This window comes from Pseudorca crassidens, chromosome 15, assembly GCF_039906515.1.
Source record: "Pseudorca crassidens isolate mPseCra1 chromosome 15, mPseCra1.hap1, whole genome shotgun sequence".
Classification (NCBI taxonomy): domain Eukaryota; kingdom Metazoa; phylum Chordata; class Mammalia; order Artiodactyla; family Delphinidae; genus Pseudorca; species Pseudorca crassidens.
This window is the reverse complement of record NC_090310.1, coordinates 485,907-499,685: the sequence shown is the minus strand read 5'-3', so window position 1 is coordinate 499,685 and position 13,779 is coordinate 485,907. Positions and strand designations below refer to the sequence as shown.

Here is a 13,779-nt window from a genome sequence, read left to right as displayed (position 1 = left end):
CACCTAGACTGTGCGTCACGGGCCAGAGACCTACCTCCCTGGCTTCCAGTTTCTTCCACGAGACCCTAGAGCGGTCACACCCCGTGCGGCCTTGGGACTGGATGGCTGTGAGCTGGGCCGTGAGTGCCAGAACGGGGCTTTTCCTTCCCCCGAGCTCGCCTGCCCATCCCGCCAGCCGCCTGGGCCCCTGTGTCTGCGAGCTGACCCTTCATTCCATACAGGCAGGGAGGTGTGTCTGGGGCCCAGGGCCCCGGGCTGGAGGGGTCTTGACCCAGGAACCAGAGGTGCCTGCCACCCCTACGGATCCCCTCCCCCCCACACACGCACGCACGCTGTGTGGGCCTGTGGCTGCTGTTTGGTCTCTGAGGAGGGCTCTGACCCTCTGGCACCAGGGTGGGTTCTTGGGGGTCCCTAAAGGGAGGTGCAGGGCTGTGTCCTCAGTAGGGTGGGGGCCTGGGCCGGCCCCCCGTGGGCACAGCCACCTCCCAGCCTTGTCTTTCTTTTATTTATTTTTGGCTGAGTCCGGCCTTCGTTGCGGCGCACGGGCTCTTCGTTGTGGTGCGCCGGCTCCTCTCTAGGTGTGGCATGCGGGTTTTCTCTTCTCTGGTTGTGGCGCACAGGCTCCAGGGCGCGTGGGCTCTGTAGTTGCGGCACGTGCGATCTTAGTTCCCTGACCAGGGATCGACCCCACGTCCCCTGCATTGTAAGGCAGATTCTTTACCACTGGACCGCCAGGGAAGTCCCCCAGCCTTGTCTTATCACAGAAGAAAGTGTCCTCCTGACCTAGGGCTGGGGCATCCACGTGCTGATCCCAGCGACCCCCGGGTCTGTGGGCTCCCGGGCCCCTCGGGTGGCAGTGACCGCAGGGTGGGCTCAGTGCTGTGCTCTCACACGGGCGTGGGGGGTGTTTGCTAGTTTAGGGGCTGGGTGCAGACCAGCCCCCCAGGGGCTCCCAGGGAAGCCTGCTCAAGCTGGTGGCCCTCGGCTGGGAGCCACTGGGCATCTTGATTTAGACCAGTCTGATACAGAAGCTTCCCTGAGAGACGGGAAGCCTTTACTGGACAACCTGTCCTCTCCAGAGAAAGCCTCCTCTGTAGGACTCCTTTCCGCGGCCCAGCCCCCCACGCGGTTACCACGTGGATGCACAGATGGGGAGGAACTGGGGGCTCGGGCGCCAGCACCCACTTACCCTCCGCCCAACTGAACAAGCATCACGTCCCTCACTGTCTACGGTGCCGCTGTCCAGCTGAAAAATTTCAAACCTCTCGAAGTGTGGACACAATTGGGCCTCCACAGCCCCGCCCTAGCCTTATTCTGCTTTTTCCGTTGCCTCAACTGCAGGACGTGACACATGTTGGCGTGTCCTGGTCACGCCTGCCGGATGGGCACTGATCATGGGTTCTCATCAGCACGTCGCCCCAGTGTCTCCCACGCTACTGTGGTCCACTCAGGGTTCCCTCGGTCCCCGGGAGCAGCTAGGATGATGAGGTGGGGCTGCTCCTCTGTGCGGGGGGCAGGGACCCCCACTCTGGGCCCCCAGAGCCTGTGAACCTGGTCTCCTGGCCGGCCTCCCATTGCACAGACGAGACCAGGGCCAGAAAGGGAGGGGGCCTTCCAGCCCTGTGGGCCCTGGTCCAGTGTTCTGTCCCCTCTGGGGGACCCTCGGGGTCAGCGCCCTCTGAACATCTGGCCTTGTCTTCCAGATCCTGACTGGGCCTCATACACCCTAGGGGTGTTCATCTGTCTGAGCTGCTCTGGAATTCACCGGAACATCCCTCAGGTCAGCAAGGTGAAGTCCGTCCGCCTGGACACCTGGGACGATGCCCAAGTGGAGGTAAGGCCAGGCAGGGGTGCCAGGTGGGGAGGGGAGGACACAGGCCTGTCCCGTTGCCCTGGGTGACCTCGGCGCCACCCTCTGGGTCATGACACCTCAGAGGTCGCTCCATCTCTGGTGCCCCAAGGGGGCCTGGGCTGTCAGGGATTCCAGGCTGTGGGGAGACCATCCACAAGTGTCGGGAGGCCAAGGGGCCAGCAGCTGGACCTCGGCCCTCCTGTGCCGCTGCCCCCGCCCTGTGCACCCGGTCCCAGGACTGCCTCTCCCTGCCTCCCTCTTGCGGCAGCTGCAGAGTGAATGAATGAGCGAGTGAGTGCGGGGGACTGTTGATTCCTCTCCGTGGGCAGAGCCTGCGGCTTTGGGCCCATTTCCCCACACCTGGGGCATTCTGGTGCTCAGGGAACACAGCATATGGAGCAGCTATGCAATGGGACAGGCCCTCTTGTTGTTCGGGTTTTATTGCCATTAACCTTATGGAGAGTCGCAGAAGGTAACGAAAGTCAAGCCCTTCACTGAGCCACCCACCCACCCATCCACCCATCCACCCACCCACCCACCCATCCACCCACCCACGCATCCACCCATCCACCCACCCACGCATCCACCCATCCACCCACCCACGCATCCACCCATCCACCCACCCACCCACCCATCCATCCACCCACCCACCCACCCATCCATCCACCCACCCACCCACCCACCCACCCATCCATCCACCCACCCATCCATCCACCCACCCACCCACCCACGCATCCATCCACCCACCCATCCACCCATCCACGCATCCACCCACCCACCCACCCACCCATCCACCCACCCACCCACCCACCCACCCATCCACCCATCCACCCATCCATCCATCCATCCACCCACCCACCCATCCATCCACCCACCCATCCACTCATCCACCCACCCACCCACCCATCCACCCACCCATGCATCCATCCACCCACCCACGCATCCACCCATCCACCCACCCACCCATCCATCCATCCACCCACCCACCCACCCATCCACCCACCCACCCACCCATCCACCCATCCACCCAGGCATCCATCCATCCACCCACCCATCCACCCACCCACCCACCCACGCATCCATCCACCCACGCATCCACCCATCCACGCATCCACCCACCCACCCACCCACCCATCCACCCATCCATCCATCCATCCATCCATCCACCCACCCACCCATCCATCCACCCACCCATCCACTCACCTATCCACCCATGCACCCACCCACCCACCCACCCACCCACCCATCCACCCAGGCATCCATCCATCCACCCACCCATCCACCCACCCACCCACCCACCCACGCATCCACCCACCCACGCATCCACCCATCCACGCATCCACCCACCCACCCATCCACCCATCCACCCATCCATCCATCCATCCACCCACCCACCCACCCATACACTCACCTATCCACCCACGCACCCACCCATCCACCCACCCACCCACCCACCCATCCATCCATCCATCCACCCACCCACCCACCCACCCATCCACCCATCCACCCACCCACCCATGCCTCCACCCACCCACCCACCCACCCACCCATCCACCCACCCACCCACCCACCCATCCACCCATCCACCCACCCATCCACCCATCCACCCACCCATCCATCCACCCACCCACCCATCCACTCACTCATCCACCCATCCACCCACCCACCCACCCATCCACCCACCCATCCACCCACCCATCCACCCACCCACCCATCCATCCATCCACCCATCCATCCATCCACCCACTCATCCATCCACCCACACATCCACCCACCCACCCACCCTCCCACCCACCCATCCACCCACCCATCCACCCACCCATCCACCCACCCATCCACCCACCCACCCATCCACCCACCTGACCCGTGTTTATTGCACAGTTGCTATGGGGGGCCTGGCGAGTGGCTGGCCCCTGGAGAAGGCCTTAGAGAGGGGGACACGCAGGTTGCTGGTGGGCAGGGGGTGGTGACTTGGGCCGGGGTGGCAGGCAGGGCCCCCCAGCCTGACTGAAGGTGAGAGCAGGGCACAGCCTGGGGTAGTGAGTTCCAGACAGAGGACTGTGGCTGTGGAGGCTGCCCAGGTGGGGCCTGACCCCTGACGGAGGCTGCGGGGAGATGTGTGGGAGCCGAGGGGCAGGCCCCCTAACTCCTCAAATTTGACTCCAGGGTCAGGGGTTCGGGGGCGTGGTGACCATGCCCACCCAGCGAGAGGAGGAGTTCCCTGGCTGGTGGCTGCCTCAGGGCTGGGGATCCAGGCTCGGTGCTCCCTGTGTGCTCCCCCTGCTTCCGGGAGTAGCAGTTTGCTGCTGTCCATGCAGCCTTGGTGACAGCAGCCTCCCGGGCCTACCCAGGCCTTCCTGCCAAGTCAGTCTGCAGGTAACGAAGCCGCCCTGTGCACGTGGAACATTCACACATGTGGCTGGAGGTACCCTTACCCCAGTGGTCAGACAGCGGAGGCGGAGGCTGCCTTGACGCCCTGCAGGGGGTGATGCCTCGTGAGGAGAGAGGGAGAGGGTCCTGGACACGGGTGCCACCAGGAAAGCTCTGCTTTCCACCTGCGAACGCTCGTGAGAAGGTCCGAAGAGAGGCCGGGTTGGTGCCAGTGGTGCAGGCGTGGGACGGGGGCGCTGGGAGCTGAGAGGGGCCTTCATCCCCTTTCTGTCGTCTGCCCCTCTTCTCCGCCATTAAAACAGAGGTGACCTCGAGGGGCTGGAAGGGCTTGGCCTGCAGGGTGCTGGACCCCCGCCCCAAGGTGGGGCGGGGCGGTGTGGACGGGGGCCTGCCGGGCCTCCGGGCCCCGGTCCTCCCCTCACTCTGCCCGTGAGTCCCTGGGCTGGTGGTTGGCTGGGGGTCCTGAGCCTGCGTGAGCCAGCCCGCTCCCGGGAGGGCGGCCGTGATGCGGGGAGCTCGGCCCTGGCTGTGGGCCAGGCGCGCGGGACCCTCGTCCGTGCCTTTTCCTTTTGTTTCTTTTCATGATTTTCCCCCCAAACTTTGTATTTCTCTATAGCATCTCCTTTAGAGAAGCTTACTGAAATATAATTCACAAGGCACACAGCTCGCTCTTTGAAGCCCAATTCAGCGGTTTATGGCAGTCACTGAGTTGAGCAATCGTCACCACAGTCAATTTTAGAACATTTTCATCACTTCAGAAAGAACCCCGAGCCCTCAGCTCCCACCCCTCCCCCAGGCCTAAGCCACCACGCGAGCGCTTCCCCCACTTTATAAAGGCCCAGTGACACCCACTGTGTGGACAGACCACGGTCACAGGTGGCGGACCCTGGCGCGTTTCCCCATGTCCGCGTGCACAGACTCCGGGGAATGCGGGTGCCCCTGGGACGGCCGTGTGTCGCAGGCCGTGGCTGCCCAGCGCACCCCTGCCTGGAGAGTCCCAGTTACCCAGCAGGCTCCTCCGTGCACACAGGGGCGCAGGGGGTCTTCCCACCGTGCCCACCGGGCCAGCGGAAGCGTCACCTCCTGCGGGGGGCAGCGACGGGGCTCACATTCCTCGAAGGGGAGTTCAGAGGCTCTGTGACTAGTTTTAAGGACTTTGCCAGTCTCCCCCTCTTAGCCACGCCTGCACCCGCACATGTGAGAGCGTTTGCCCGCGTTCCTGCCGACCCCTGTCTCCCAGGGCCCGTCTTTGCCGACAGAGAGGTGAACCCTTGTTCCCAGCGGGGTCTTTTCTCGTCTTGAGTGAGGTGCAGCGTCTTAGGAGACATTTCAGAGCCATCTGTGAATTTCCGGGCCCCGGGCTGCTGCTGTGAGCTGCTTCCGTTTTCTCGGGGGTTTTTGCGTAGGAGGGCTGCAGCCCTCAGAGACGGTAGGTGACGGCGTTTTTCTCAAGGGTGTCTTTTGACTCTGCTCATGGTGGTTTTTGCAGTGGAAACGTTTTTACTTTGAAGTAATCACATTTATCGACCTTGCCTTTTGTGGTTTTAGGGTTTACAGCACACTTAGATAGGCCTGCCCTACCCTCAGATTATTTTTACTCACAACAGCCTGATTTCTGTCATTCACACACCATACACCTCACCCTTTTAGAGTGTACAATTCAGTAGTTTTCATGAATTCTCAGGGCTGTGCAACCATTGCCACGATCTAATTTCAGAATATTTTCACATCCCCAGATAAGCCTGTACCCACTAGCCGCCGCTCCCAGCACTGTCCCCACCCCAGCTCCTCCTGAGAGCAGGGCCTCTGCTTTCTGTCCTGGTGGGTTTGCCTGAGCCGGACACTTCGAGTCGGTGGACTCACACCACGTGCGGCTCCTGTGTCCTCTTTCACTGAGCGCCATGTGTTCAAGATTCATCTACGTCACCGAGGTGGCAGCACTTCGTTGCTTTTTATGGCCGAGGTCATTTCCATCGCATGGATGGACCACATCTTGTTGATCCGTTCCCCAGCTGATGGACCTGGGTTGTCTCGTTTTTCCAGCTCTTCCGAACAATGCTGCTCAGAATATTTCTGTGCTTTCAGTCCTCTCAGAAGGGAGTGGCACTGCCGGGCCTTACGGTGGCTCTGTGTTTAATGTTTGGGGATCTGCCAGGCTTTTCCCAGCACGGCTGCCCATCCCCACCAATGATCATGTGGATTCCAGTTTCTCTGCGTCTTCTCCAGCATCCATTGCCATCTGTCTGACTTCAGCCGTCCTGCTGGGTGCATGGCGGGCTCTTGTGGTTTTGGTTCCCATTTCCCTAACGATGAGTAACGTTGAGCATCGTTTCATGTGCTTCTTGGCCATTTGTGTGTCTTCTTTTTTTTTTTTTAATAAATTTATTTATTTATTTATTTATTTATTTATTTATGTTGGGCTGTGTTGGATCTTCGTTGCTGCACGCGGGCTCCCTCTAGCTGCGGCGAACGGGGGCTACTCTTCATTGTGGTGTGCAGGCTTCTCATCGTGGTGGTTTCTCTTGTTGTGGAGCACGGGCTCTAGGCGCGCGGGCTTCAGTAGTTGTGGCACGTGGGCTCTGTAGTTGTGGCTCACGGGTTCTAGAGCGCAGGCTCAGTAGCTGTGGCTCACGGGCCTAGTTGCTCCACGGCATGTGGGATCTTCCCAGACCAGGGATAGAACCCGTGTCCCCTGCATTGGCAGGCAGACTCTTAACCACTGCACCACCAGGGAAGTCCCTTTTTGTGTATCTTCTTTGGAGAAATGTCCATTCAAATCCTCTGCCCGTTTTAAAAATGGGTTGTCTGTTTACTATTGAGTTAGGTGATTTTATTATTGAGTTCTTTGTGTATTCTGGACACAAATCCCTCATCAGATTTAGTATTTGCAAGCAGTTCTTCTCATCCTGTTGGTTGTATTTTAACTTTACTTTAAATTTTTTTTTTTTTTTTTGTGGTACGTGGGCCTCTCACTGCTGCGGCCTCTCCCGTTGCGGAGCACAGGCTCTGGACGCGCAGGCTCAGCGGCCATGACTCACGGGCCCAGCCGCTCCGCAGCATGTGGGATCTTCCCGGACCGGGGCATGAACCCGTGTCCCCTACATCGGCAGGCGGACTCTCAATCACTGCGCCACCAGGGAAGCCCTAAAATAATATTTTTAAAATGCAAAAAGTGCAGTTTATATTCTTAAGGAGCTATGTAATTTTTTCAATTACTGAGGTGAAATTCATGTAACATAAAATTCATTTTAAAGTGAACAATCAAAGTGGTACATGTATATAATGGAATACTACTCAGCCATAAAAAAGAATGAAATAATGCCATTTACAGCTACATGGATGGACCTAGAGATTATCCTACCAAGCGAAGTAAGTCATAAGGAGAAAGACAAATACCATATTATGTCACTTATATGTGGAATCTGAAATACGACACAAATGAACCTATCTATGAAACAGAAACAGACTCACAGACATAGAGAACAGACTCGAGGTTGCTGGAGGGGAGGGGAGCTGGGGGAGGGAAGTCCTGGGAGTTTGGGATGAGCAGATGTAAACTATTATGTATAAATGGATAAACAACAAAGTCCTACTGTATAGCACACAGAACTATATTCAATATCCTGTGATAAACCTAATGGAAAAGAATATGAAAAGAATATACAGTATGTGTAATTGAATCACTTTGCTCTAAGCAGAAATTAACACAACTTTGTAAGTCAACTATACTTCAATAAAAGAATTTTTTTAATAAATTTTATTTTTGGCAGCATTGGGTCTTCGTTGATGCGTGCGGGCTTTCTCTAGTTGTGGCCAGCGGGGGCTACTCTTCCTTGTGGTGTGTGGGCTTCTCATTGTGATGGCTTCTCTTGTTGTGGAGCATGGGCTCCAGGCGCGTGGGCCTCAGTAGTTGTTGCTTGCAGGCTCAGTAGTTGTGGCTCGCGGGCTCAGTAGTTGTGGCTCGCGGGCTCAGTTGCTCCGTGGCATGTGGGATCTTCCTGGACCAGGGCTTGAACCCGTGTCTCCTGCGTTGGCAGGTGGATTCATAACCACTGTGCCACGAAGGAAGTCCTCAATAAAATAAATGTTTAAAAAATGAAGCGAATAATCCAGAGACAGGAACATACAATGGGGGAGAGTCTCTTCTATAAATGGTGTTGGGAAAACTGGACAGCCACATGCAAAAGAATGAAACTTGGACCACTTTGTTACACCGTATATGAAAAATAAACTCAAAACGGATAAAGACCTAAGTGTAAGACCTGAAACCATCGATTAAAGACGTAAATATAGGACCTGAAACCATAAACCTTCTAGAAGAGAGCACAGGCAGCATATGCTCTTTGACATCCGTCTTAGCAATATCGTTTGGATCTGTCTCTCAGGCAAGGGAAGCAAGAGCAAGAGTAAACAAATGGGGCCACAGCAAACTAAAAAGCTTTGCACAGCGAAGGCAACTGTCAACAAAATGCAAAAGCCACCTGCCGAACGGGAGAAGATATTTGCAAACAATTTATGCAGTAAGGGTTATTGCACAAAGTATACAAAGAACTCATACAACTCAGTACCAAAAAAAGAAACTGTCCAATTAAAAATGGGCAGAGGACCTGAACAGACATTTTTCCAAAGAAGACATACATATGGCCAATAGGTAGGCACATGCGAAGGCTCTCACTGTCGCTAATTATTAGAGAGATGCAAATGAAAACCGCAATGAGGTACCACCTCACGCCAGTCAGAATGGCCATCATTAAAAAGTCTACAAGTAATAAATGCTGGACTTCCCTGGTGGCGCAGTGGTTAAGAATCCGCCTGCCAACGCGGGGGACATGGGTTCAAGCCCTGGTCTGGGAAGATCCCACATGCCGCGGAGCAGCTAAGCCCGTGCGCCACAACTACCGAGCCTGCACTCTAGAGCCTGCAAGCCACAACTACCGAGCTTGTACTCTAGAGCCTGTGCTCCGTGGCAGGAGAGGCCACCATAGTGAGAAGCCCGCGCACCGCAACAAAGGGTAGCCCCTGCTCGCCGCAACTGGAGGGAGCCCACGCGCAGCAGTGAAGACCCAACGCAGCCAAAGATAGATCAATAAGTAAATTCATTAAAAAATAATAATAGTAATAAATGCTGGAGAGTATGTAAAGAAAAGGGAACCCTCCTACACTGGTGGTGGGAATGTAAGTTGGTGCAGCCACTACAGAGAACAGTATGGAGGTTCCTCCAAAAATTAAAAATAGAACTCCCATATGATCCTGCAATCCCACTCCTGGGTGTTTACTAGAACATTTTTAATCAAAAAGATACACGCATCTCCGTGTTCACTGCAGCGTGATTTACAATAACCGAGATATGGAAGCAACCTACAGATGAATGGATAAGGAAGATGTGGTGTATATATACATGGAATATCACTCACCCATAAAAAAGAGCGATATTTTACAATCTGTGACAACACGGATGGACCTAGAGGGTAGTACTATGCTAAGTGAAATCTGTCAGACACAGAGAAGTACTGTATGATCTCCCTTACACGTGGCATCTGGAAAACAAAATTAACAAATATTAAAAAACAGAAACAGACTCATAGGTACAGAGAACAAACAGCTGTTGCCAGAGGGAAGGGGGCGGGGGAACAGAAGAAGTAGGTGCAGGATACTCAGAGGCATGAACGTCAGTCATGATAAGTAAGTCACAGGATGTAACGTACAGCACAGGGGGTACAGCCAACAATGTTGTAATAACTTTGTCATCTCGTAACGTGTATACATGTCGAACCACTATGCCGTACAACTGAAACCAATCCTGTATGTCAACTACACTGCAGTAAAAAAATAAATAAGCATATTCACAATCTTGTTCAACCGTCACCTCTGTCTAGTTCCAGAACATTCGCCTCACCTCAGGGGAGACCCGTCCCCCTTCGTGGCCACTCCCCTCCCCCGAGACCCCCAGTTGACTTTTCTGTCTCTGGATTTGCCTGTTCTGGGTGTTTCATACAAAAGCAGTCCTATGCTGTGTGGCATTTTGTGTCCGTTTCTCATGAGCCTCGTGTTTTTAAGGTTCATAAATCTTTTCACTTTCCTGATGGTGTCCTTAGAAACACAGAAGTTTTTAATTTTGATGAAGTTCCATTGATTTTTTTTTCTTTTGTTACTTGTGCTTTTGGTGTCACCTCTAAGAAACCACTCCTAACCCAAAGTCATGAAGATTTCCTTCCATATTTTCCCAAAATTATTTTTTAAATCATCCCGTGATTTTCATCTACCTTTGGCCATGCTGCACGGCATGCGGGATCTTAGTTCCCTAACCAGGGGTTGAACTCGTGCCCCCTGCAGTGGAAGCGTGGAGCCTTAACCACTGGACCGCCAGGGAATTCCTTTCGTCTACTATTTGTATTGTCTAACTTTGGAAATTCAGTCTTTAATCCAGTTGGAGTTTACTTTGCTGAAAGGCATACCCCCTTTTCTCCAGTAGCTTCCAGTTTCTTACTGGTCATCAAGTAATGGGCACTTCCCCCGTCGATCTGAGATGTTACCACTGTTGTACACCACTTGTCCTACTAAACCTGTTTAATATTGGACATTAGATCCCATTGGATCTGTTTCTGGACCTTTTAGGCTTTCTGGTCAGTGCTGTTTGACTCATAGTAGCATTATAACAGGTTTGAATATCTGGTAGGAAGCATCTTCATTTTCAGAATTTTCTAGGATGCTTTTGCTTGTTAATTTTAAAATGAACTTTAGAATCTTTGCTAATAGCTCTTGAAAATTCTATTCCTGGTTTTCTTTTTTTGAGAATTGCTAAAAATAGACCAACACAGGGAGACAGCACGCTTTCTGTCTCCCTGACCACGAACTTGGTATGTCTCTGGAGTTGCTTTTGCTGCCCTGGAGCACGGGACAGTTTCTTCATGGAGACTGAGTGACCCTCATGAGAGCTAGTTCTTAGGTGTTTTGTCCACCTGCTCTTAGCGGCGGCCTTTCCTCCTATTAGACCTCTGAGCAGATCGGTGTTTTGTATAGAAAAGCCATCGCTTTTAGGATTCTAAGTTGGTGCCAGCCTTTTGCTGAAGCATCTTATTGTTTGTGATTTTTTCCCCCGTTGATCGTCCACATCCACGGCCTGACGGTCCTCAAATGCGATGACTTAGAGGGAGGGGTTAGGGCACCGGCAGCCCACACTCCCTCCCTGCTCTTGAGGCCCCTGTGGTCAGGCCCCCACCCACGCCGGCCAGGCCAGGGCAGGGCATCTCCTCCAGTATGCCCAGCTCGCTCCACCTCAGGGCCTTTGCATGTGCTGTTTCTGGGCCCGGGACGCCCCGCATGGCGGCTGCTCCAGAGGTTCCCCCTCACCCCCCCCCCCAGCTTGTTCACAGCTTGCAGCTGCATGCCTGGTCTCTGCAGCGTGGCTGCCCTACAGGAACGTGGGCTTCTTCTGTGCCGCTCAGGCAGAGTAGACAAGCCAGGCCTCGTGTGAGGCCAGGGGCAAGGGCCTTCGTCCAAGGAGGGCCCCGTTCTGGAGGCACCTGGCCCCCGCCAGCTGCGGGGAAGGGCAGTCCCCTAACCCTTGCTCACTCCCTTCCAGGCGCCGAGCTGCCAGGGCCCTGGGGTCAGCTGGCCTTGGCCTCTGGGGCCCTGACCCACCCTCTCTCTTGCAGTTCATGACCTCCCGCGGAAACCATGTCGCCAGAGCCGCATTTGAGTCCAAAGTGCCCCCCTTCTACTACCGGCCCTCGGCCTCCGACTGCCAGTGAGTAACAAAGGGCTTCTGTCACGGTCGCTGGTAAACAGCCCGCAGGCTCTGGAGATGGCTCGGGACGACCCGCTGGCGGGCGGGAGGCCGGGGTGGGGGAAGGTGGGCGCCGGCCTTGCGTCCTGGGGGCCCCGTCCAGGCTGTCCTCCGCTTGGTCTTGGTTCTTGGTGCGCCAGGTGTGGACCTGGGGAGGTAGGGGGCCCGCTCCCGTGGGACCCCAGCCCCCGCACTGACCTCAGTGTCCCCATCTGCACCCCACCTGGGTTCCCCAACCCCCTGGTCCCTGAGTGGCTCCCCATCCGGGCTGGATGGCCATTCCCCACGCCCCTCCCGCCCCAACATCCCCCGCTGTTCCTTCCACCCGAGGCCCTTGCTTGACCCCCCAGGACCCCAGCCCCCCCCAGGACCCCAGCCCCCAGGCTGGCTCCGTTTGGCCACCGCTCATTCCTGAGGACCCCTCCCCCCTCCTCTGGCCCCTCAGAGCCAAGGGGTCGCAGAGGCCTTTCCTCCTTGGGTCCCATGGGCTCAAGGGAGGGTGGGCTCCTCAAATCTCTTCCTGGCGCCCAGCAGAGGGCAGCACACTGTGGGGTTCCAGAAGGTTCTGGAAGTCAGGGGAGGTGCGTGGGGTCAGCTGCCCGAGTCAGGTTCAGCACCAGCAGGGAACCTGCCCACCAGGGGTCTCCGGATCCTTCCTGGGGGGCTCCTGGGGACTGTCCCCTGTCTCACTAGCTGGCCCCCCCAAGCACCCCTCATACCTTCTCCACCCATATCAGACCCACCCATCCATCCCTGGCAACCCTCCCTATGCCCTCAAGGGTCACTCAGGCCCCTGATGGCCCCTCCTCAGCTGGCCGGTGTCACAGCTGCTCAGCTGCGGCTCGGAGATGAAGGGCCCCTCTGTGATGAGAGCCCCTCCCGGAGTTTCCTTTTCTGGGAAAGGAGGGTAGGGACGCAGCCCCACCTCCTCCCAGGCCGGGGATGCGCCCGCGCCTGCGAGGCCCCTGGGCGCCCTGCGTCCAGCCCTGGCCCCCGGGCGGCACCTCCCTCCTGTTGGCTCAGCGCTGTCGCCTCCTGACTCACTGGTGTACCCCACACCCCGGGGACCCCGCCCGGCAGCACCTGGACCCAGGCTGCACGCAGGGCTGTGTGTTTCTAGTTCTGTGTGAACGAGGGGTGGGACACCGGGGGGCTGCTGGCGGCCGCAGTGGGGAGACTGGGAGGCGCGTCCAGTTCGGACACTTCACAGGCAGGGAGACCGAGGCTGGCCTCACCTCAGCATGCCGCGCCCACCGCTTCAACCCTTCACGGGCAGGCCGGCCCCCCAGGCCCTGGCGCACCCTGGGCTCTGGGCTCCCGGGGAACTCGCGCCCCGCCCCACTGGGCTCCATCTCGGTATGAATCAGCAAGATGGCCGCTGATTCTGACCCGATTTTAATCACCCAGCCACAGGCTCCTCCGTTGTCTGGGCCATTTGCATGCACACCCTGCATCCCCACCGCTCTGAGCGTGTGGCCACACGCCTGCCTCCTGCCCAGGGCTCGGCCAGCCCCTCTGCAGCCTCATCCCTGCAAAGCCCCCATGCAGGGCTATGTGGTCAGGGCCTCTCGGGTGACCAGGCGTCCCCACTGGGAGGGTACTCTGAGCCCCAGTGGGCCCCACCTTCCGGAAACCTCCACTGAGTGAAGGTTCACAGGACCCGAGCCCACCCCATTCCCCAGACTCAGGTGCTCAGGTCTGCCCGTGTACACTGTGGAGAGCCGTGCAGCGGTGGAGGGGGTGTGAATGC

General features: G+C 56.8%; 1 protein-coding gene across 3 annotated transcripts in view; it reads left to right on the top strand.

The window, feature by feature from the left end:
- The window catches only part of ADAP1 (ArfGAP with dual PH domains 1), a 63,911-nt gene that overhangs the window by 26,252 nt on the left and 23,880 nt on the right, over positions 1-13,779 (top strand). For 2 of the 3 annotated variants that reach the window (XM_067705269.1, XM_067705268.1), the window contains exons 2-3: positions 1,704-1,834; positions 11,899-11,990. In XM_067705269.1, coding sequence (XP_067561370.1) covers positions 1,704-1,834; positions 11,899-11,990 — 223 coding nt within the window. The remainder of the gene's footprint in view (positions 1-1,703; positions 1,835-11,898; positions 11,991-13,779) is intronic. The other variant, XM_067705270.1, reaches the window with a different exon arrangement.